Here is a 26,175-nt window from a genome sequence, read left to right as displayed (position 1 = left end):
ACACAGGTGCCAAAATAACTGGGGTTGATTTACTTGAAAGAGCTTGTAAGTTTAAAAGAAACACATGTACAATGAAAAGGGAGTGGCCAGTTCTCCCAGTCTAATTTTTCTGGTTTGATCTTAGCAGTCAGTCAGTTGTGAAGCTGCTGGATCCAAAGAAGCAGGTCCATGCTGATCCTCCCTCTCTCCTGTAAGAACCTGTGTTGGATTTTACCTTTTGTGCTAAGGGTATTTATCGGGATTATTGCAAGTATTTGGAACTTCAACCTCACACTCTTGACACCTGTGCACCTGGTGCAGAAAGCATTGGACATGTCATAAGACCTCATAACCATAAATGACCATTCAACACCCTCACTCCCACATCTAAATGCCAAATCACCTGCTCTCCCCTCCCCCGCCCCCAACATGTTATTCAAGTTGCTTATTTCCCTGCATGTCGGTTGTCCAATTGCCCAAACCTCAAATTCATTTTATTCCTAATGTCTGGTGTCCAGCTTATAGCCAGATAGCAAACATCTAATTCGTATACCCCTCCAAGCAATGTTCAACTCACCCTACTCATTCACCTCTTGGCTACTTGCCTGATGGTTACTCAATCTAACTGAGCACAGCTGGGAAACTAACAGAGACTAATCATATTTTTTGGTAGATTCTGCAAATAAACTCTTTCTTCCTGTACACTAAATCTTGCACTCTGCCTCAGTTACATTTGTGGCATTTCTCTGTACCCACTAGCAATCTAATTCATGCTAATGTCACTGCAGGATGTGCTTTAAGAAGGCAGTCAAACTGGCTCTGCTCTAACTTATTTGGGAGATTATTTGTTTCTTTCCTCATGTTTATATAGCAAATGGGAACTCCTATTCCTGTCCCTGCATCAACATCAATGTCCACCCAGAACATCTTAATACAGAGCCTTGATTGCTCTAAACTCTGACATAGCACTCACTTTACTCAGGTTAGTTCATTGTGGGCTCACAGAGTATTGTTCAGAGTAATGGGGGAACCAAATTAATGCATCCCCATTCCTTGGCACTGATTTAAAATATTGAAGTAGACAGCAGTCAGATCTAGCCCAGGAGAGGCTAAGCGATGGCTCCCTCGTGCCTGCTTTGGCCTAGTTGTTGGCAGAGAGGCCCTACTTCCAGCCTCCAAACATTCTGCATAATCCCCTCAGCCTTCTGGAGGATGGCAATACAACATCCAGAAGAGCTCGGTTTCCAGCGTGGTTGCAGTAGCAGGATCAGAATATACTCTAGCTTCTCCAATAATATTCTCTCTCCCTCCCACACTAGCTGCTCCTCTAAACAGAGATAGTGCCTGTAGAGGTGCAGCAAGAGTGGGAGGGAGGGATCCTGTGAGTCAAGAAGCTGGAACAGCTGGAGTGGGAAGGTCAGAAGCTTCAGTCTCTCCAATATTTGCTGTTTCTCTCATCATAGTTACCCAGGAGGTTCCTGCTCTCAATGACATTTGTGATCTTTTAAAGACCCATACAGGTGCCAAAAATTGGAACATATATTTAAAATGGCATTTTGAATGGTCAATATTGGAGACACACGAAATAACAAGATTGCTCAACCCTCATCTCGGAAGCCCTTACACACCTCCTAAAATAAGGTGCCCAGAACCAGATGAAATACTCTAATTGTAGTTGAACCAAATTTCTAAAACGTATAATAGCAAAAAAGCTAAGTCCTATTAACAAAGCCATTTGGCACCTCTTGAGTGAAAACAAGGACACATAACCTTTGTAAAAGAGTAGCATCGTCACATCTCCCCCCTTTAAAAAAACCATCAATATCCAAAGATGTCTTCAATTAAAACCCCATAATCTTAAATTGTTAATACACTACAAAACCTGTGTACATTATATTGACAATAATTATGCAAACATGAACCACTACTCTCTTTCAGTCTGTTTTATTTCTGCCACTGAATACCTCATTTCTCAATCAAGTCTCAACAATACCTCATCAATTACATTTTCTCATCCTGCCACATGCACAATATTCAGAATGAATGGCTGTGTTTTATGTTCTATTAACCACTTTCTCAACTTGCCCTGGGTCCTCCAATTATTTAATGCACATACACACTTTCCCTTTAGAACTGAATCCTTTTCTTTGTATTGTCTCTGCATTCTTTCTACCAAAATAAATCATACATCTCTCTGCATTAAAATTTCATCTGCCACTTTTCTACCCTGTCCATCATCCCATGTCCTTTTGAAATTCTACACTAATAGAACATAGAACAATACAGCGCAGTACAGGCCCTTTGGCCCTCGATGTTGTGCCGATAGGCGGCACGGTGGCACAGTGGTTAGCACTGCTGCCTCACAGCACCAGAGACCCGGGTTCAATTCCCACCTGAGGCGACTGACTGTGTGGAGTTTGCACGTTCTCCCCGTGTCTGCGTGGGTTTCCTCCGGGTGCTCCGGTTTCCTCCCACAGTCCAAAGATGTGCAGGTCAGGTGAATTGGCCATGCTAAATTGCCCGTAGTGTTAGGTGAGGGGTAGATGTAGGGGAAGGGTGGGTTGCGCTTCGGTGGGGCGGTGTGGACTTGTTGGGCCGAAGGGCCTGTTTCCACACTGTAAGTAATCTAATCTGATCCAAGCCCACCTAACCTACACTAGCCCACTATCCTCCATATGCCTATCCAATGCCCGTTTAAATGCCCATAAAGAGGGAGAGTCCACCACTGCTACTGGCAGGGCATTCCATGAATTCACGACTCGCTGAGTAAAGAATCTCATTACTATTCACGCACATATTCTGTATCATCTGGAAATTCTGAAACTGATCTTTACATCAAACGTCTAAGTCTCTAGCATCAGGAAAGTCTCTAGCATTAGAACCATCACAGAGAGTGCAGCAACTTCATTCTTGCCAGATTTACTCCATCTCAAATCCTACAAATACTACTCGGAGGGTGATTAATGAACATGTTAAGATGTTTAACTGACATTAGAAAAATGATGCAGGCATTGGAGGAATGGTTAATTTTTATAATGTCGAAAAACTGTTTTGTACCAAGTTGATTTATCATTCAACAAATTAGATTAGATTACGGTGTGGAAACAGGCCCTTCGGCCCAACAAGTCCACACCGACCCGCTGAAGCGCAACCCACCCATACCCCGACATTTACCCCTTACCTAACACTATGGGCAATTTAGCATGGCCAATTCACCTTACTTGCACATCTTTGGACTGTGGGAGGAAACCGGAGCACCCGGAGGAAACCCATGCAGACACAGGGAGAATGTGCAAACTCCACACAGTCAGTCGCCTGAGGCAGGAATTGAACCTGGGTCTCTGGCGCTGTGAGGCAACAGTGCTAACCCACTGTGCCACCGTGCTGCCCAAATGACCCCAGATACACATCACATATGAATCACAATTTATTTCTCAAGATTATTTTCTTTATTTTTGCCTGAAGAATTTTAATAATTTATAGTGATATTTTCAACAAGTACAAAATCAAAACAAGAAAAAAAGACACAGGAACAAAGTTCAAGATAGTTCTGACTTTGAATAAAAACCAGTTTGGAATGGCCAGTAGTAGGTTTCAGTAAGGTGGAAATTAAGATGTCTGATCTGAGGCGCCAAGTCAGGCAATCCAGCTCCTCAAACACAAGCTACTAGATCTGTTTGTGCCTATGTTTCCGATTGAAGGCCTGAGAAGGACTTTGATGTTTCATCAAGGCTAACCTATCCTATTTGTACAGAATAGCAATAGGGGATAAAAATGTTCATTAATATGAAATTGCATGATCAATATGGTTCAGTACAATGGAGGAAAAAAGTGCTCTTTTTGACAACAGAAGTCCAGAATAAATTAGAGCCAAGTTGCTCAGTTCTTTGAATAAAGGGTATGGAGATTCTGGAACTCTTCCAAAAGACATTTCAGCAAAGATCTAATTGAGTGGTTGAACAGACTTGTGGGACTAAATGGCTTCCTTCTGTGGTTAACACATTTCAAGCAAGCATAGGGTTATTCAAAGTAAATCATGACACCTTGCCTCCAGAGCAAATAAGTTTTAAAAAAATCATATCATGACTGACAGATTCTTCAATGTTTGATTTGTCTTTCTAATACAGTGACATGTGTCCAACAATTCTTCCCTTCTGTCTCTGATATGTCACACATCCACTGACCATAAGCACAGGCTGACAATCCAATCTTGGCCTTCATCCATGTCACTGCATGTTAGGCCACTAGGAGGTGAGAATGTACAACCTTGCACCTTCCTCTAATTGTCGTCTCCCTGTTAGCACCTTTGCATTAACACAACCAAAATCAGATGCCTATAGAGGTTTTATCTCTCACTGTAGAGAATAAGTCCACGAATGAAAGTAGTAAGCAGAATTAGCCTGTATATGATCTGCCCATTAGTCACTGTATTGTCACTAACTTTTCTATTAGTTCCCAGAGCCTCATCGCTGCGTTGGTGGAATGCATATTACTCCATCCAGATGTTCCAAAATCTCTCCAAGACCCTCTTTGGAGAGTTGCTGCAATTCTTGGAGTTCCTTCTTTAATAGGGTTGCTTCAGCTTCTAGCTGTGAGATCATTTCTGTTGCAGTGAGACTCACAGAGCTGATATGTTGTTGGGCAGTGGGAGGCTTACTTCTGAAAGGAGTGGGAGTAGAGTTGATTCTCAATGCCAATCTGACTTGGCCATATCGTCTTCTCTCTTGGCTCATTCTGGCTTGTACTGCTGCCAGTTTCTGCTCCAGATTACATGTCAGGAACACTGCTTCATGCCATCCCATGTGATCTCCCATACTTCGTTCCTGCTCTTTAATCTGCAGAAATACAGGCATATAGAGGTCAGAAGTTGCAATGCAAATCACAACACTTCACAATTAAGTGGACATGGGCTCAGAGATTCCATTGCCTCAACAGTGCCTTAAGTACTGATCCTCTGACAGCAGAGGTCCCAAGTCCTGGTTTTTTTTCTCAAGTTTCTAGAATGGATTTTGAACTACAACAATCTCATTCAGCAGAAAATATGCAAAGACTGACGTCCAACTTAGTGTTTTCAGTAATCGAGCACAAAACCATTAATAAAGTTGGGAGGTGAAATACAACAATATGCGCCCTTTCTTGACTTTGAAATCATTTCCATCTTGCTTGCATTCTGAAGATCAGGAGAACTCTGGAGAGAGACACTAGTTTCAAAGGAAAAGAATAATCGTCCATTAATTACCCATGCTAACTGTGTGAGATAAAGAGTTGCTGACAGTGCTGACGGAAGTGGCTCAATGTGTTGAATCTTTAAGCTTCCATACTGTATTTTACAACCAGGAGACAAAGCAAAAGTTAGCCAAATGTTTGGTGCCACATTGATCAAAGTTGAGACCATATTTACTGAGAAAAATGTTAGGACTCGACAAGAGACTAGGTCCCATCCTGATGCACAATGATGGCTCACTTGTAGGATGCACTGATGTAGGTGATCGAAGGTATTGCTAAGATTTTAATATTTGATAGCTCTGGACAGAGTGGGATATTATAATTTCTTACATTGTGCACCCCTATCAGGTGTAGGAAGTAGGACACAGAAGCAGTAGGATCATACCAGGTGCAAAGAATCTTGGTATGAGAGAAACTCGAGATCCTAGGATTAGTTGTATGGAGCAGAGAATGTGAAGAGAATATGTAATAGAGATTATTATAAAAATGACACTTTTTATGAAATTAATAAGAAATTATTCACTCTGCTACAGTGATATGGGTCATCAATTTAAGTCATTACAAAGGATAAGGAGAGAGGTCAGAAGTATTTCTTTACATCAAGTTGTTGGAGCATTAAATGATTCATCACAGAGAGTAGTTGAGTAAGGGGTCATTACTCCTTTGAAATATTTGTATTAAAAAGGTCTTCCCTTAGTAAGATACATTAATTAATTCTGAAATTCTCCAAGAAATAACAGATAAGTGAGTGATTAAGTGACCCCCTTATCCAATTCTCTCCTGATTAAAAGCAGTTTAGCCTTGTTTTCAGCACTGCAAAAGCTTGATCGCTATACAGATAGCAACAGTTCAAGAAATAGGCCTACGGTTGGCTTCTCATGGATAGAGATATCTTTATCGACAAAACAAACATATAATGTTCCTCACAAATCTGAATTTATGTCAAAGGATAGTTCTACAGTTGCCTGGAATGATCAGACTGTAGGACTGTACACCTGATTGGAGGTGATTTCCCAAACAAACAAACAGTGCAATGTTTCACTCCAAAATACATAAAATGGTTACCCTTTCATCCTTCACCAATTTCCGGTCCTGTATCTCTGATTGCAGCTTCAGTAGCTCAGTGTAAAGTTTGTTTGTTTTCCTGAAGGCATCAGGTTCCTTGCAATTCTCCCTCTGATTGAATGAGGGGGCAGTGACTGTAGTGAAGTTTACATTCAGCACCTCTTGGGTATCCTGCAGCTTGGCAGACAGTACACTTTCCTGAGAAGGAACAAGACATTTAGTAATCTCATTGTGTATTGGATTGATTCCCACCTCTCCCTCTATCTTGAAGACTAAGTTGAATAGCAACAATCCTACTGTCCCTAAAAGTCCTCTTTTAAATCTACAGCCTTATATTTACAATCCTTGTGAATACTGGAAGCATACTCCTGACATAATTTGTCATATTCTCAGCAGCAAGAGAAACACAGAATTCCTGGAGAAAGAGAAAAGGAGAAGCAAAATAGGAAACCTCATGAAACATTCCTGCTGAAGCCAGAAGTATTGGTTAGCTTGCAAGATTTTTGGGAATGCTTTCCATTTGGATAAGTAATTTGTAATGAGCCTCAATGTAGATTTCAGGAGGACTGAATTAGCAAAACCACAGCTGATATTCTTTTTGTAGGTTCTACATCAGTTACAGCCATAAAGTACGCAAAATAATAGCTGAAACACTGGTGATGTGTATAAAGCATTAAGACAAAAGGTGAAGTCTTGTTCCTTCTTGACAGGTTACTCCTACAGTCCTGTACAACTTACCAATTTAATCAGAAAAGCTGAGTTGAATTTGCAACAGAGTTCCTGTGGAAAAGCCTGTGAGTGGGAATTCTTAATCAAGAAACCTTGGGCACTATCCTCCAAATTTCTGACCATTCAGTTCAATTTAGTAAAATCAACTCTTTAATTTACAATATAGTGGGGCAAATCTGCAAAAATTCATTTCAACTAGAAGTCCAACAATGCTATCTATGTCTGTACATTATGAGCATATAGTGTGCAGGATTTAAGTTAGGAACATTCCTGCCGATTTGCTGTGTACAGGAAAGCTCTCTTACCATCCATTGCCAATATATGGGCTCCAGCCGCTTCCACTCCAGGTATGCCTCCAATTGTATGTTCTCATGCTCCAGCAGCTGCACAAACTACAATATTGCAAATTACATTAATAAAAGAACAGGAACAGGTCAAGTCTTGTCCTGATATCCGAAGCAGTGATTATATGTGCAGGGGACGATGGGTTGCAGAACACCTTAAATGACAGCATGAATTAATCCTCAAAGATTACCTAGACAGGCACAGTTAGCAGGAGGTCAAAGGGGGGGGGGTAAGTGCAAATTGATCAGAGAAAGATCTGAAAGAACTGCAATCAGGACCAATTATTTGCATCCTGCGGTAAAATTCAGTCTAGCTACTGGGATTTTGTATCTTGGAACATGGCTAGTGGATTAATAGTTGAGGAAGTATTCCCCAGTGTCACAGGTGATTAAAGTTAAAAATCACACAGCACCAGATTATAGTTTAATACAGGCTCCTCCACATCACAGGTGACTAAGGCATGGAATTGCTGAAACACACAGCACAAGATAGGTTTAGGTTGGATAGGTAGGCTGGGCTGTTCATTGATTTTAACCATGGAGGCCACAGAACTGTTAGAACTGGCGCAAGACTCCTTCACTAGGAGTGGAAATGTGCCCAGAAATCTCACTCCTTATCATTATCCAGCAATCCCTACTTAAGTGCCCTGGATATCAACTAGTTGAGGAAAAAATTAGATTAGATTCCCTACAGTGTGGAAACAGGCCCAACCAGTCCACACCGACCCTCCAAAGAGTAACCCACTCAGACCCATTAGCCTCAGCTGTGATCTTCCACACTCAAACATCTACCTGTGCTAACCTGGTTAGCATGTAAATTGATGAGTAGATGAATTTACAGGTGGCTCCCATGGAATATTACAATGGTATTTTCTTCCTGTAGAACAACCATCTAAATGAGATCTAGAGTGTTACTATTCAGAACCAGAGAGCAATAATGGCCATAGGTTCAATAATTGTTGAGAGCTGGAATGTGAGGAACAAGGGAAAGTCTTGTTTCAGCAAGCACTCAGCCAAAAGTAGAGACCACCTCAGTCAGCTGAGACTGAATGTTGCCCTGTGTCTGAGCCAGAAGGCCTGGATTCAAAACCATCTGCTCCAGAGGTGTATTTCAGCACCACTGAAAAGGATGATCAAAAATATCTAAAAATGTGTTAAATTAGGATCACTTGTGGCACAGCGGTAGTGTCCCTACTTCTGATCCAGGAGACCTAGGTTCAAGTCTCATAGAGGTACATTATCACATCTCTGAATAAGCTGATTAAATAATAGCTTAATTGGGTTCAAGGTGCACAATATGTACTATGCAAATAAAACCTTGAAAATTTAAAAGAAGTGAGCTTTAATGTGTGCAATAACAACTCTGAACAGGTTGCTAGGAATTATCTAAAAAGTGTAAAATATTGACAATTTGGTTTAGTTACTTTTGGAGATGGTTGACAAATGAATTTGTAATAAGAAAGTCAAAGGATTTTGTGGTACTACCCTGCAAGAAGAGTAAGTAGTCTGAGCCATAGCTAGTTCACCTCAGTGCATTGTTGATGATCTTGGATCAGACGTGCCTCAGTTGCAGACAAATGATCAAAGCTCTGGCTGCTGCTACATCCTTTGGTGTACAAATGGATCTGAAATCCAACATCATAGATCAGAATAAGACTTAATTCAGCAGTCCTGAAAACAGAAACAAGGTTCAGCCTTTGGCAAGGACAGAATTATTCCATGAAGCTCAATCATTAACATCTGAACTACATTTGGAAGTGTGAGAAGATCAGATGGTAGGCAAAATACCCTGGAGGTGCTCACTCAAACTGGCTATGCCAAGCGTCCACCTTATATTGATGAAACAATCACAACAGAGTCAAACGGGTTATGTAGCAAGGATGCCTAATAGCTACCAATTTGAATCTTCTACAGATATCTGATGTCTGGGGTGTGTTCTCATGCAGTCAAAGGAAGTACTATAAGCGCATTATAAGAAGCTTCAGCCAGGATCACGTAGCATAATCAAATGAAAAAGAAAGGGTATGAACTCCTTCAATAATAAGCGCATCAGAGACAGAGAAATGCAAGAAGAAATCCTAACTAGCAATTCATTTAAAACTTAAATAATTTGCAGTATCCTGTCCCATTTGTCGCAGAACTTTCTGGCATATATGAGTCTTAGCAGCCATTCATGTAACATTCGGAACACCCAAACTGGGGGTATAGTGGACATTGAAGAAAATTATATAACCAAGAAATCTTGATCAATTGGTACGTATGGAATGAGCTGCCAGAGTAAGTGGTGGAGACTGGTAGAATTACAATGTTTGTAAGGCATCTGGATGGGTATATGAATAGAAAGGATTTAGAGGGATATGGGCCAAGTGCTGGCAAGTGTGACTAGATTAGGTTAGGATATCTGGTTGGCATGGACGGGTTGCACCAAAGGGTCTGTTTCTGTGTTGTACATCTCTATGACTCAAATTGGATCAATGGGCTGAGGAGTGGTAGATGCAGTTTAGCTTGGATAAATGCACCATATTGCATTTTGGTGAAACAAATAACGGCAGGACTTACACAATTAATTGTAGGGTCCTGGGTAGTGTTGTAGAACACAGAGACCTTGCGGTTCAGGTACATAACTCTTGGAATTTGTATCACAGATAGACAGGGTGATTAAGAAGGCATTTAGCCTGATTGCCTTTATTGCTTAAGCCTTTAAGTATTGGAGTTGGGATGTCAAGTTGAGTTTACAGGGTGTTGGTGAGTTCTCTTGTGGAGTACTGTGTCCAGTTCTGATTGCCCTGCTACAGCAGGAAGGATATAATTAAATTGGGGAGGGTTCAGAAAAGTTTTATCAGGATGTTGCCGGTAATGGAGGGTTTGAGTTATAAAAATAGGCTGAGACTGTTTTCACTGCAAGTTGAGGGGTGACCTTATAGAAGTTTGCAAAATTATGAGGAGCATTGAGAAGGGTCTTTTCCCTAGGTGGGTTCAAAACTAGGGGGCATATTTTTAAGGTGAGAGAAAAATTTAAAAATAAGCAACTTTTTTTTAAAATACAGAGTGGTTTATGTGTCGAATGAACTGCCAGAGGAAGTGGTGGACACAGGTACATTTGCAATATTTAAAAGACATTTGGATAAGTACATGGAATGGGAAAGGTTTGGAGGGATACGGGCCAAATGCAAGTAAGTGGGACTAGTTTAATTTGGGAAGATGGTTGGTGTGGACTAGTTGGAATGAAGGGTCTGTTTCCATGCTGTATGACTCTGTCTTGAGATAATGAACATGGTCATCTTTGCCTCGAAGAATGAACAAACTAACTGTTACAACAAATTCTCTCTTGTAATTTTAATCCAGATTGAGGTCTGATTGTGGGAGCCTGGCCATCCTGAATGACAACTTCACAAAACACATGTTCTAAACACACATTTGGATTGAAACAACACTGATAATCCATTTTAGCTTGGTTCATAGTATTAGCTAAACCACAATTGTTGCTACTACGAAACAGACTTCAGCCTGCCTGATCTAATAAAGCACAACTTAGAGCCGACGGGTTCTGATGCTGTAAGGAACGAGAGAGTTGCTACGAAAAGGAGAATGTGGTGCATACCTTATAGAGGGCAGAACACCTCTCCTGCTGAGCACTGTAAAGATTTCTCCTGCGGAACCGCAGCTTCCCATGTAAAGACTGCAGGTATCGCACATCCATCTCCACTGGGTGGCTGCTTTCCTGAAGGTCCGATCCCTCCATGGGCCTGAGTGGTAGAGTCTGTTTGCACTGAAATCAGAAGCGCCATCACAATTACTGCTAGCAAATGCAGTTCAAATGTTCTATTGCAATGTTTTTTTTAAATTCGGAGACAGCAAATTTCTTATTGTGTGATTGCTCCATGATACAGAGGTATTTTTACACACTGGGTCTGTTTGCTCTCACCACTATCATGCTGCACAAATAGCCAATCCAGCAATTGATATTGACATGACCACACTCTTTGGCCTGTACTTCTGCATGTTGAAACATTACTTTACAAATGCAGATGTAAATATGAAAAGCAATCAAAGGAGCAATGTGGGTCCCATGGCAACCAAAAATAATGAAAAGGTCAACAAGAAGATGGTGACTATGCTGAACAATTACTGTGTCTCACTGTTTACAGTAGGGGGAGATCAGCATACCACACATTCTAGGAAAACTAATATTGCATTAAAAAAAGACAGCAGCGCAACAAATTTACATCAATAAAAATAACAGTAATGAAGAATGGCAACATTGTCTCATCAATGGTACCACCATTTGGAGACTGAGGGGTGACCTTATAAAGGTTTATAAGATCAAGAGGAGCATGGATAGTGTAAATAGCCAAGGTCTCTTTCCTAGGTTGGGAGAGTCCAAAATTAAATGGCATAGCTTTAAGATGAGAGGGGAAAGATTTAAAAAGGACCTGAGGGGTAACTTTTTCATGCAGGGGATGTTGCATGCATGGAACAAATTGCCAGGGGAAGTGGTGGAGGCAACTACAATTACAACATTTAAAAGATATCTGGGCGGGTATATGAATAAGAAGAGTTTAGAGGTATATGTGCCAAATGCTGGCAAATGGGACTAGGTCAGATTGCGATGTCTGGTTGGTGCTGACGAGTTGGATCCTGTTTCTGTGCAATGACTCTATGATTCAAAATAAGGGGAATTAAACTAGGTTTGTACTTCCCAGAATTTAGAATAGCGAGGGTGATTTAATCAAAGCTTTCATGGACTCAAAGAGCCAAATATCCTCCTGCTTCCCCAAAATGACTATATTACAGAAGAAAAAGATTAGGTAGATTAAGAGAAAATACTTCTACTATTTGGACAGTCTTGGAAGGGACCATAATCTCAGTATTAGAACCAGACCAATCAAGAGTGAAATTTGGAAATAACTCTACAATTGGTTTGGAACATTTCCATAAGTGGCTATAAATTCTGGATCAGTTATAAGTTTTATATCTGAGATTTATTGATAGATTTTTGTTTTCCAATGTTATTAAAGAATATAAGGCAAGAAGAGATATATGGTGTTAGGTCAGTGATTAGCCATGATGTCTTTAAATGTGAAACAGAGTTGAACAACTAAATTGCTTCATCCATTAAAAAAAAGCAAATCAATACAATATCCCATCACTCTAAAACTCTGACGAGCATTTGCAATGCAAGTAAACTATAACGTCTCAACAGAAGTTGGAGAGTCCACACGAGGGAGTAAAACAGATAAAAAGAAGATGGAGAGCCACAGGCGTAAAGATGAAGTGACTGAGAGAGAAAGAGAGAACAGCAAATGGTTGCACATTTGCTCCCCCTCTATTGCTTTGTAATCTCCTTGAACCCCATAACCCTCAGAGATCTGCACACCTTCAATTCTGATCTTTTGTACATCCATGATCACGACTTCTCCACCATTGGTAGCTGCTACTTTAGTTGCTCGGGTCACAAGCTCTGAAATTCCCTTTCTGCATCTCCCACCGCACAAATTTTCTTTTTTCTCTTTCAAGACAAATTTTAATACTCACTTCTTTAACACAGCTTTGGGTCATCTGATCTAATATCTCCTTTATGGGGTTTTAAATTTTGGTTTAGAATGCCACAGTGAAGCACTGAGGGACAGAGCATTAATTTTCATAGAGATAATATCTGTAATTTCTGGTCACTGTTTAAATTTATCCAACATGTAGATTCAGGTGGAAGATATATATATTTAATTTCATTTATTTTAGAGTTTGGATTTTGAACTAATTGCACGTGGGTTTTAGTCTGTGGGCATGAGGGGACTTAATAATTAATTTGTCAGGATGTGTTGTCTTTTTCTTATATAAACCATTATGAGAGAGAGTGTTCCTGGAGTACTAATGTGAATTTGATGGCTTTGGGAGAGTTTTACAAATGAATGGAGCGATCATTTAAGAGCATTAGGTTGCTTTCAGCTAGAAGGATCAGGACTTTTTTTGAATTGGGAAAACACTCATAGCTTGGTAAACTTTTGGGTTCAGTTTGCAGATGTCTTGATTAAAGTTGGAGGTATGAAACCGTTATCTTGGAATAAGGAGTTAGTTCATAAAAGTTAGAAACTGGTTATCTCAGTGTAAAGGTTTTTAGTTTGAAGGTTCCAGATCAGAAAATATTTGGTTAGGACCCTGAAGGGATTATTTAAAGCTGAGAAAATCTAAGCTCAAATGTACAAATACTGAATGAAGCAGCCATCAGACTCTCAGGACAGAGAACTGAAAGAAACGGTCAAGTTAAACCTATATGTGTGATAAAAAAAGTGAATTCTCGTGGTGTTTGGGTACAGTAAAGGTTTGATGGTGGGCTAGATGGAATAATGTATTTTACTGTGTTTCAAAATCTTTCAAATTGTGTTAAATTTAAAGTGCTATATTCAATTTTGGTTTTTTTTGTGTAATAAATGTTTGTTATGTTTTTAAAACCAGATCTAGAACATTAAACAATACAGCACAGAACAGGCCCTTCGGCCCACGATGTTGTGCCAAACATTTGTCCTAGCTTAAGCACCTATCCATGTACCTATCCAAATGCCGCTTAAAGGTCACCAATGATTCTGACTCTGCCACTCCCACAGGCAGCGCATTCCAAGCCCCCACCACTCTCTGGGTAAAGAACCTATCCCTGACATCCCCCCCTATACCTTCCACCCTTCACCTTAAATTTATGTTCCCTTGTAACACTCTGTTGTACCCAGGGAAAAAGTCTCTGACTGTCTCCTCTATCTATTCCCCTGATCATCTTATAAACCTCTATCAAGTCACCCCTCATCCTTCGCTGTTCCAATGAGAAAAGGCCTAGCACTCTCAACCTATCCTTGTACGACCTATTCTCCATTCTAGGCAACATCCTGGTAAATCTCCTCTGCACCCTCTCCAAAGCTTCCACATCTTTCCTAAAATGAGGCGACCAGAACTGCTCACAGTTCTCCAAATGTGGCCTTACCAAGGTCCTATACAGCTGCAACATCACCTCACGACTCTTGAATTCAATCCCTCTGCTAATGAACGCTAATACACCATAGGCCTTCTTACAAGCTCTATCCACCTGAGTGGCAACTTTCAAAGTTCTATGAACATAGACCCCAAGATCCCTCTGCTCCTCCACCTTACCAAGAACCCTACCATTAACCCTGTATTCCGCATTCTTATTTGTCCTTCCAAAATGGACAACCTCACACTTGGCAGGGTTGAACTCCATCTGCCACTCCTCAGCCCAGCTCTGCATCATATCTCAGTCCCTTTGCAGCCGACAACAGCCCTCCTCACTATCCACAACTCCAATCTTCGTATCGTCTGCAAATTTATTGACCCACCCTTCGACTCCCTCTTCCAAGTCATTAATAAAAATTACAAACAGCAGAGGACCCAGAACTGATCCCTGCGGAACTCCACTTGTAACTGGGCTCCAGGCTGAATATTTACCATCTACCACCACCCTCTGACTTCAACCGGTTAGCCAGTTCTCTATCCAACTGGCCAAACTTCCCACTATCCCATGCCTCCTGACTTTCCGCATAAGCCTACCATGGGGAACCTTATCAAATGCCTTACTAAAATCCATGTACACTACATCCACTGCTCTACCCTCATCCACATGCTTGGTCACCTCCTCAAAGAATTCATTAAGACTTGTAAGGCAAGACCTACCCCTCACAAATCCGTGCTGGCTGTCCCTAATCAAGCAGTGTCTTTCCAGATACTCATAAATCCTATCCCTCAGTACCCTTTCCATTACTTTGCCTACCACCAAAGTAAGACTAACTGGCCTGTGATTCCCAGGTTATCCCTATTCCCTTTTTTGAACAGAGGCATAACATTCGCCACTCTCCAGTCCCCTGGCACCACCCCCATTGACAGTGAAGATGAAAAGATCATTGCTAACGGTTCTGCAATTTCCTCTCTTGCTTCCCACATAATCCTAGGATATATCCCGTCAGGCTCGGGGGACTTATCTATCCTCAAGTTTTTCAAAATGCCCAACACATATTCCTTTCTAACAAGTATCTCCTCTAGCTTACCGGTCCGTTTCATACTCTCCTCTTCAACAATACAGTCCCTCTCATTTGTAAATACTGAAGAAAAGTACTCATTCAAGACCTGTCCTATCTCTTCCGACTCAATACACAGTCTCCCACTACTGTCCTTGATTGGACCTACCCTCGTTCTTGTCATTCTCATGTTTCTCACATACACATAAAAGGCCTTGGTGTTATCCTTGATCCTAACCGCCAAAGATTTTTCATACCCTTTCTTAGCTCTCCTAATCCCTTTCTTCAGCTCCCTCCTGGCTATCCTGTATCCCTCCAATGCTCTGTCTGAACCTTGTTTCCTCAACCTTATGTAAGCCTCCTTCTTCCTCCTTACAAGACATTCAACCTCCCTCGTCAACCACGGTTCCCTCACATGGCCATCTCTTTCCTGCCTGACAGGTACATACATATCAAGGACACGACGTATCTGTTCCTTGAAAATATTCCACATTTCAACGACATCCTTCCCTAACAGCCTATGCTCCCAATTTATGCTCCTCAGATCCTGTCTTGCAGCATCGTATTTACCCTTCCCCCAATTGTAAAACCTGCCCTGTTGCACGCACCTATCTCTCTCCATAACCAAGGTGAAAGTCACAGAATTGTAGTCACCATCACCAAAATGCTCACCCACTAACAAGCCCATCACTTGTCCCGGTTCGTTACCAAGTACCAAATTCAATATGGCCTCCCCTCTGGACAATCTACATACTGAGTTAGAAAAGCTTCCTGGACATACTGCACAAACACCACCCCGTCCAATCTACTTGATCTAAAGAGCTTCCAATCAATATTTGGGAAGGTGAAATTGCCCATGACTACTACCCTGTGGCTTCTGCACCTTTCCAAAATCTGTTTCCCAATCTGTTTCTCCACATCTCTGCTGCTATTGGGGGGCCTATAGTAAACACCCAACAAGGTGACTGCTCCTTTCCTATTTCTGACTTCAGCCCATACTACCTCCAAAGGCAGATCTCCCTCGAACTGCCTTTCTGCAGCCGTTATACCATTTCTAATTAGCAATGCCACCCCCCTCCTTTTTTACCACACCCCTAATCTTACTGAAACATCTGTAACCAGGAACCTCCAACAACCATTCCTGTCCCTCTTCTATCCACGTTTCCATGATGGCCACAACATTGTAGTCCCAAGTACCGATCCACGCCTTAAGTTCACCCACCTTATTTCTAATACTCCTTGCATTGAAGTATACACACTTGAGCCCATCTCTGTGTCAGCAAGTATTCCATCAGTGCTACCTTCTCCACAGCCTCCCTACATTCTTGGACATCCTGAAAAACAGCTAACCTACTTGCTGGACCAAGTCCAGATCCCATCCCCCTGCCAAATTAGTTTAAACCCCCCCCGCCCCCCCACCCCGAAGAGTGCTAGCAAACCTATCTCTCAGGATATTGGTGCCCTTCTGGTTCAGGTGCAACCCGTCCTGCTTGTACAGGTCCCACCTTCCCCAGAATGCAGTCCAATTGTCCAAGTACCTGATGCCCTCTCTCCTACATCATCCTTGCAGCCACGTGTTCAACTGCACTCTCTCCCTATTCCTTGCCTCACTGTCACGTGGCACCGGCAACAACCCAGAGATGACGACTCTGTCCGTTCTAGCTTTTAGCTTCCAGCCTAACTCCCTGAGCTGAATGACCTCCCCACCCCTCTTCCTACCTATGTCATTGATGCCAATGTGCACCACGACTTCTGGCTGCACACCCCCCCACCCCCTTAAGGATTCTGAAGACATCTCGGACCCTGGCACCCAGGAGGTAACAAACCATCCGACAGTCTCGCCCATGTCCACAGAACCGCCTGTCTGTCCCTCTAACTATAAAGTCTCCTATAACTAGCGCTCTCCTCCTCTCCCCCTTTCCCTTCTGGGCCTCAGAGCCAGATCTCGTGCCAGAGACCCGGTCACTGCAGCTTCCGCCTGCTAGGCCGTCCCCCCCAACAGTATCCAAAGCAGTATACTTATTGTTGATGGGAATGATCACAGGGGATCCCTGCACTGCCCGCTTCCTCCCCTTCCCACCTCTAACTGTTACCCAGCTACCTCTGTTCTCTGGCGTAACCATGTCCCTGTGGCTTCTATCTATCACCCTCTCAGCCTCTCGAGTAATCCTCAGTTCATCCAACTTCAGCTCCAGTTCCCGAACGTGGTCTGTGAGGAGCTGGAGCTGGCTGCACTTCCTGCAGGTGAAGTCGGCAGGAGCATCGGTGGTCACTCCTACCTCAAACATCCTGCAGGAGGAACATTCCACTGCCTGCGCTGCCATAACTCTACACTTAGTGTTCTTGTTTTGGAGACTAAGTAGCTTACCTGTTCAGCCGACTGAGTCCTTTTTTTTAAGTTAGAGGAGGGGGGAGGGTTCCTTCTCCACTCAAACGTCTTACCTTCCCAGAAGCCTCTGTTGACCACATAGAACATAGGACATAGAAAAATACAGTGCAGTACAGGCCCTTCGGCCCTCGATGTTGCGCCGACTGAAGCCTACCTAACCTACACTAGCCCAATAACCTCCATATGCTTATCCAATGCCCGCTTGAATGACCATAAAGAGGGAGAGTCCACCACTGATACTGGCAGGGCATTCCATGAACTCACAACCCGGGTTCCCGCTCCTAGTTGAAAAAAAAAGACTGCAAAAAGAAAAACGTTAATTTAAACTGATCTCCGCTTACCTTCCGGCTCCCCTCTCTGTGCACCTGCTGTAGCACTGAGATCTAGTATGTAACATGCTGCAATGTTTCAGTGAAAGACCCTTCATTAAATAAATAAAAGCCAGAAGTCAATCTGGGATTCGTCTTCCACAATAATCATCAGTTGCGACCACGATAATTGAAATTGACAAATTCTTGTCACCTACCAGACTTTGTGGCTGTGTCTAAACATTATCAGCTGCAGGGTGTGTGCTTACCATGCAGAGTGATGCTACATCTTCCACCTGCAGCCTATGCAGATTGAGCAGCTGCTCCAACAGGTGAATTCTCTGCAGTAGCCATGAGAAAGCCAAGATGAGATCTCGACTACCCAGACTGCCATCCATGGGCAGCTGGTAGAAATCCATGAATCCATAACCATAGTAGCAAACTACAGCCTTCACATATTTAATCTGGTCAGCTGTGTCAGCAAAGGAAATGCAAAGAGAAACCAAGGGAGACTGTTAAAAGGCAGCTTGGTTTTAGACCTGCAAGTCTACCAATAAATGTTTTTCCTGAATTTCAAAATTACTCTGCAAATACAAACAGGAATAAAAGAGACCATTCAACTCAAGTTTGTTCCATTAGATAACGGATACATAAAATGTATCTTTACACTATTCACTCACCTTTGTACCAAATCCCTTGACATCCTAACCCACAAAAACCTATTAATCTGTCCTGAAAGTTTCAAGTGACCACTAGCATTCAGAGTCTTTGGAACAAGTTCCAGATTTCCACAATCTTTTTATGAAGAAGTGTTTCCTAATTTTATACCTAAGCAACTTCAGTGTAATTTTAACATTTATGCTCCTTTTAGGAATTTAAAAAAGCTATCTGCCCTAGCAAATCCCTTAGCATTTGAAACATCTCAGTTAAATCATCCTCAACCACTTAAATTGTTTTAAAAGTACTCAGATTTAACTATTGTTCTAGGGAATCAGTTTGATGTTCTCTTCAAGGCCCATAAATGGCTGTAAGTCAGCTAGATTGTCTTTGTTACTGCCAACTTTGGAATGAGCATCCGCTTTGCAAATTGGCGACTACGTGCAGTGAGGGCACCTTAAATAGGTATTCGGTAATGGGAGGCATAACGTCAGTGTTAGGTATTTCTAAGGCATTTAAAAAGTGACTGTAACCAATATGACACTGCCATAAAAGCAGGCGCAAATTGGGAGTATAAAGTGCGCCTAAATTTTAATGATTTTCTCTCCTATACAGAAAATTGCCACAACAAGGATCGATTTCTAACACAGCAGGTTCAGGGTTAGGACAGCAAAAGATAACAGGTGGATCCAGTGAAATGAGCAGACTAATAGCTTTAGGCAGTTACATATTAGTAAGAAGCTGTGATAGCAGCAAGGGTATCATAGCCAATAAGTACAGCTACAACTGTGGGTTCAGATATGGGAAGAAAAGCATATAAATTTTCCCAGAACTTCTGTTTATTTTCTATAGTTACTACACTTCAAAAGTGTAGGGATGTTAGGGATATTCTACGGCTGCAAAAAATACTTGATAATGCACATCTTTCTTTAATACATTCAGCTTCCCAAACCTGAAATAAACAACTTACAAAAAAGATTCTGAAAGATCATTATCCCTAATAGCATTATTGCGAGAAAAGGAGTTGATAAGAGTACTAAACAATGAGCGTGGCATTGGAAGACTGAGTGGCATCAAATGGTGGTTTAAATGATTAGTTCTGCAATAATGATATCCAAGTAACTCAAATGCAAATATTTTGCAGGTCTCCACTAATTTTAAATAGACTATACAAAAGAGGACTATTTCTTACCCAACTCTAAGACCTCAGAGGACCTATCCACATTGACCAGCTTCAGGAGCCAATGCAGCAACTTCCAGAATTCAGTGGTCTTGGGAGGTCAGGGTGAGGAAGCAAGAAGAAAAAAAGCGTTAAACAAGGAACCACAGGACTTCTTTATAGGCATTATCCTGCATTGTACCCTGTGCTGCCTAGGTCCTGGGCCATCCTCCTCTAATCTCTTCCAATCATCCTGTGTACATTCTGATTGCCCTGTTCTCTTCCTCCCATAATGTTAACCTCCCTCTCTTCCACTAACTTAATTCCAACATCATTTCCACTGCACCCCCCTCAACCCCCATGACTCCAGTTCTTCCGTCTTATGGAAACCCCCTCTCCTCGTCTTTTTTTTCAACCCTGCATTATGGTGATTAGAAATCTTGGATTTTTCACCAAACATCCTGGTATCCCAAATTTCCAGATTTTCAATTCCATTTCCCTCTCCATCACAATTCCCAGGTTTCACTGCTATCAGAGAACCCTCCCCAAAAACAAAGTAAATCTTTCTTACTGTGTGCTATATGCTGTGAACAGGAATTATACAGAGTTGAGTGGTGCTTCCTGATAGCACACCACTCAACGTGTGCAGAAACATTAGATTTCCATTAGGTCTTTATGTACATCATGCCGGCATTCCCAGGGATGGAAGGTATGCATTTTGAGTACTTTACACTCCCATCTGGATTGTAAAGGGAACAAGTGAATCAAGTCAAACTGAGTGAAGAAGGTTAAAAATCACACAACACCAGGTTATAGTCCAACAGGCTTATTTGGAAGCACTAGCTTTCAGAGCGCTGCTCCTTCATCAGGTGGTTGTGGAATATCCTTATATTCCACAATCATGTGAAGAAGAAGCAGCTCTCCGAAAGCTAGTGCTGTCAAATAAATCTGTTGGACTATAACCTCGTGTTGTGTGATCTTTAACTTTGTACACCCAGTCTAACACTGGCACCTCCAAATCATGCCTAGTGAAGAATGGTGACATCTATTACTATAGGCAAGTGACCAGATGAGTTTGTGGCCTAGTAGTAACCATTATCAGCTCAATCCATCCAAACATATTTTCTGTTATTTTCCTTCCAGCTGCCTCCTTCCTCAGTGAAGTTGCACTAGGACAGTGATGGGGCTAATTGTGATTCTTCCTGTATGAGGTCTGACGGATTTGGATTTCAGCTCGCAATAGACTAATTTACTTTGCATTCCCATATCCTTGAAAGCTTTTTCTCTTTTTTTGTATTTGGAGTTTATTATAATAACTGTGCCACTCTGCAAATTTCTTTGTACCTGTGCCCAGTAATTAATTGGCTTGGCATTTCACTCCAAATGCAATTTTCTCACTCCAATAAGACTGTCCAATGTATCTTAGGTGCCCAACGTATGATTGTGGTAATTGATAACTAGGGGCTACAAATGCCATGAAGACTTCTCCCTTCTCTCAAATTCAGCTGGTTGGCCTTCTGCACAGAACACAGGTCTTTTCCAGGCACTCAGCCAGATACTTTGCTCTGGATCCAATGGAAACAAATTAATTGCATCAAAGTCTTTTTCTGAGAAACCATCAGCAAATATTAACTACCACGTTAGCAGGCATGAGTTTATTAGTTTTTTTAAACAAATAAAGTATTAATAGATTACTATATAAATGATAGGTGGATATCATCAGATGATACATGTTGCTTTTGTTGGTTTTAGTGATACTTTTGAGATGAAGAGAATATCTCTCAATGAAAGATATCTGACACAGATGATGATTGCTCCCTGAACCAGATTCATTCCAGGAGGGAATTTTTTCTCTGGGTAACAACTGAAGACTGACACGGTATCTGATAACAAGCTGCATCAGAAGATGTAGCAAAACAGAGCCCCAATGGTAACTACCAATTAACGCTGAAGAACGTAACAGCAGTTAATTTGTGACATCTTCTATCAATCTTTACTTTAAACATCTGCAAATAAAACCTCAAGTATTTGAAGAACATTCCTCATTTAAAATCCAACTTGCATCAGAAAATGACAATGGTTAAAACCCAGCAGAAGTGGGTACTGCACAAACTGGAGATCAGAGTCAAGATTTGAGTGGTGCTGGAAAAGCACAGCATGTCAGGCAGCATCCGAGGAGCAGGAAAATCGACTTTCAGACAAAGGCCCTTCATCAGGAATGAGACTGGGAACCACAGGGGTGGAGAGATAAATGGGAGGGGGGGTGGGACTGGGGACCCCTGGTCCTCATTTTCCATCCCACCAACCTTCGCATAAATCACATCATCCGCCAACATTTCCGCCACCTCCAAACGGACCCCACCACTGCCCTTATCCACTTTCCGCAAAAACAGTTCCCTTCACGACTACCTGGTCAAGTCCACACCCAACAACCCACCCTCCCCTGCCACCACAGGAATTGCAAAACTTGCGCCTACACCTCCCCCCTCACCGACATCTAAAATTTCACCTGCACTTCCACACATCATTTATTGTATGTGCTGCTCCCAATGCAGTCTCCTCTCCATTGGGGAGACCGGACGCCTTCTTGCAGAGCACTTCAGAGAACATCTCCGGGTCACCCGCACCAATCAACCCCAACGGCCCATGGCCAAACATTTCAATGCCCCCTTCCACTCTGCCGAGGACATGTAGGTCCTGGGCCTCCTCCACCGCCACTCCCTCACCACCCAAAACCTGGTGGGAGAACACCTCATCTTGCACCTCAGGACCCTTTAACCCCATGGCATTAAAGTCGACTTCACCAGTTTCCTCATTTCCCCTCACCCTACCTTACCTCAGTTCCAACCTTCCAGCTCAGCACTGTCCTCCTGACCTGTCTATCTTCCTTCCCACCTATCCGCTCCACCCTCTCTCCGACCTATCACCTTTACCCCCACCTCCATCTACCTATTGCACTCTCAGCTACCTTATCCCCAGCCCACCCCCCTCCCATTTATCTCTCCAACCCAGAGGCTCCCAGCCTCGTTCCTGATGAAGGGTGTTTGCCTGAAATGGTGATTTTTCTGCTCCTCGGATTATGCCTGGCCTGCTGTGCTTTTTCACACCACTCTAATTTTGACTATGGTTAAACCCACTGTGCAAATGAAAATAAGTCATTGAAATGGAAATCTGTCTTTACTGTTGAAACTACAATGATAGTGCGGAATATACAATCTTCTGACAAACAAAGATTGGGCTGTTCTCTTTTTTGAGAAAAGGCATTTTTCAAAAAAAAGTTATACATAACTGCTGTAGCCAGCTTTGGTTGAACCTGGAGACAATCAAATAACTTCATACATTCCATCAGACCAGTCCTGGACATCTTCCATAGGCTGTCCATGATTTGGAGAAGCTGGTATTGGACTGGCATGGACAAAGTTAAAAATCAACTAGGAGAAAGTGAGGACTGCAGATGCTGGAGATTGGAGTCAAGAGTGTGGTGCTGGAAAAACCATAGCCGGTCAGCAGCACTGAAGGTTCAGGAGAATCAATGTTTCAGGGATGAGCCCTTGATCAGGAATGAAGCTTGTGGGCCAAGGGAGCTGAGAAATACGTGAGAGGTGGGATGGGGCTGGTGGGGTGGTGGTGGAGAGAGGTAGCTGAGAGTGCCATAGGTAGATGAAGGTGGTGGGGGGGGGAAGGGGCGGGGGGTGAAGGTGATACTCAGAGCTCTGACGGTGGAAAGGATAGTTGGGAAGGAAGATGGACAGGTAGGACAGGTCAAGAGGGCAGTTCCAAGTTGGAAGGTTGAATCTGGGATAAGGTGGGGGGGGGGGGGGGAAATGAGGAAACTGGTGAAATCCACATTGATCCCATGTGGTTGGAGGGTCATAGAGTCAGAGAGTCATAGAGATGTACAGCACGGAAACAGACCCTTCGGTCCAACCTGTCCATGCCGACGAGATATCCCAACCCAATCTAGTCCCACTTACCAGCACCCGGCCCATATCCCTGCAAACCCTTCCTATTCATATACCCATCCAAATGCCTCTTAAATGTTGCGATTGTATCAGCCTCCACCACATCCTCTGGCAGCTCATTCCATACATGTATCACCCTCTGCATGAAACAGTTGCCCCTTAGGTCTCTTTTATATCTTTCCCCTCTCACCCTAAACCTATGCCCACTAGTTCTGGACTCCCCGACCCCAGGGAAAAGACTTTGCCTATTTATCCTATCCATGCCCCTCATAATTTTGTAAACCTCTATAAGGTCACCCCTCAGCCTCCGACACTCCAGGGAAAACAGCCCCAGCCTGTTCAGCCTCTCCCTGTAGCTCAAATCCTCCAACCCTGGCAACATCCTTGTAAATCTTTTCTAAATCCTTTCAAGTTTCACAACATCTTTCCGATAGGAAGGAGACCAGAATTGCACGCAATATTCCAACAGTGGCCTAACCAATGTCCTGTACAGCCGCAACTTGACCTCCCAACTCCTGTACTCAATACTTTGACCAATAAAGGAAAGCATACCAAACGCCTTCTTCACAATCCTATCTACCTGGTACTCCACTTTCAAGGAGATACGAACCTGCACTCCAAGGTCTCTTTGTTCAGCAACACTTCCTACCATTAAGTGTATAAGTCCTGCTAAGATTTGCTTTCCCAAAATGCAGCACCTCAGATTTATCTGAATTAAACTCCAAATGCCACTTCTCAGCCCATTGGCCCATCTGGTCCAGATGCTGTTGTAATCTGAGGTAACCCTCTTCACTGTCCACTACACCTCCAATTTTGGTGTCATCTGCAAACTTACTAACTGTACCTCTTATGCTCACATCCAAAACATTTATGTAAATGACAAAAAGTAGAGGACCCAGCACCGATCCTTGTGGCACTCCACTGGTCACAGGCCTCCAGTCTGAAAAGCAACCCTCCACCACCATCCTCTGTCTTCTACCTTTGAGCCAATTCTGTATCCAAATGGCTAGTTCTCCCTGTATTCCATGAGATCTAACCTTGCTAGGGTCCCAAGGCGGAAGATGAGAAGTTCTTCCTCCAGGCAGCGTGGAGGGCGGTTAAGTATTTGGCGATGGAGGAGACCCTAATGTTTCGAAAGTTAACACTTCCAAATAAACCTGCTGTTGTGTGATTTTTCACCTTAGCAGCCCAATATGTCCATCATTATGTCGACACCCACCCCCGCCAGGTTCACACTCTCATTGGTTGCCCGTACGCGAGACCGACGCAAAGCGATCCCACCCTCCTCCCCGAAATCTCTCACCACTTCATTTCGGTTGAACTTGGCCTTACGAAACATTTCCGGACTGATATTGACAGCAATAGCCGCCCCGTCCCTTCCCCGTATCCCGACGAGCACTTTACACAGAGCAGCTATCGCCTCCTTAATTGTCATTGCTGAAAGCGCGCACTCCCCTCCCTCGCGCCCCAGACAGCCGTTGGACTAACGCGCTCGAGATGAAGACACTTCCGCACTTTGGTCCTCCCACTGTGGCGCCCCCACCGGAGGAGGCGCTTCGTCACAACTTTTACCACGACTCTTGCCCCGTTCAACTTGTCCGCGGGATCGCAGATATTGAACAGTATTGATGGAGATGTTGCTAAAGTCCGGGCTGGTTGCTTTGTTGCGGCTTTCTGACGTGGCTCAGGCTGCAGGAGGAACACAACAGGTGCCTTCTTGACGATAAAATATAACATTTGACGTAGGGAAAGGTTCCATTGCATTACATTGACACTCATCAAACAAAAAGTGCACACTGAGCCAGTGAGGTTGGGTGGTCAGAAATGAGGAATGTTCCATACGGTGTGTGAAATGACAACAGCCTTTATTAAACAAGAAAAAGAGCAAAAATTGCAGAAACTCAGTAGGTCTGGCAGAATCTGTGGAGAAAAACAGAGCTAGTGTTCCCAATCCAATGACCCTTATTCAGAACCTATGAACAAATAAAGAGGAAGCTCGATTATCTGGCATTCGATTAGCCGAATTTCGGTTCATCCGAACATCCGGATGCTTCCCATCCAACTATAGTTTTCTTCAGTTTCATGCTGGGCAAACGTTAGAGTCATAAGGCACAGAGACAGACCCTTCGGTCCAATGAGTCTATACTGACCATGTTCCCAAACTAAAGTAGTCCCACCTGCCTGCATGTGGCCCATATTCCTCCAAACCTTTCTTATTCATGTATTTATTCAAATGTCTTTTAAACATTGTACCTGCATCCATAACTTCCTCGGCCAGTTCATTCTCAACATTAACCATTCTCTGTAAAAAAAGTTGTCCATCATTTCCTTTTTAAAACTTT

General features: G+C 42.8%; 1 protein-coding gene across 2 annotated transcripts; it reads right to left on the bottom strand.

Annotated features, from left to right (window-relative positions):
* Window positions 1-3,411: 3,411 nt before the first annotated feature.
* On the bottom strand, window positions 3,412-25,332 carry tedc1 (tubulin epsilon and delta complex 1). Of its 2 annotated transcripts, none has more exons than XM_072559652.1 (8): window positions 25,137-25,332; window positions 19,905-19,983; window positions 18,325-18,527; window positions 10,945-11,112; window positions 8,870-8,968; window positions 7,305-7,391; window positions 6,271-6,468; window positions 3,412-4,814 (listed from the first exon to the last, which is right to left on the bottom strand). In XM_072559652.1, exons 1-8 carry the CDS (start codon window positions 25,266-25,268, stop codon window positions 4,443-4,445), a joined length of 1,338 nt encoding a protein of 445 aa, XP_072415753.1. In that variant the 5' UTR covers window positions 25,269-25,332; the 3' UTR covers window positions 3,412-4,442. The 2 variants fall into 2 exon arrangements, with proteins under 2 accessions (XP_072415753.1, XP_072415754.1); XM_072559653.1 differs by lacking the exon at window positions 25,137-25,332 and adding an exon at window positions 24,871-25,086.
* Between the last annotated feature and the right edge of the window lie 843 nt (window positions 25,333-26,175).

This window comes from Chiloscyllium punctatum, chromosome 40 (genome assembly GCF_047496795.1).
Source record: "Chiloscyllium punctatum isolate Juve2018m chromosome 40, sChiPun1.3, whole genome shotgun sequence".
Lineage (NCBI taxonomy): Eukaryota > Metazoa > Chordata > Chondrichthyes > Orectolobiformes > Hemiscylliidae > Chiloscyllium > Chiloscyllium punctatum.
The sequence above is the reverse complement of the archived record's forward strand: the minus strand, read 5'-3'. Positions and strand labels throughout refer to the sequence as shown.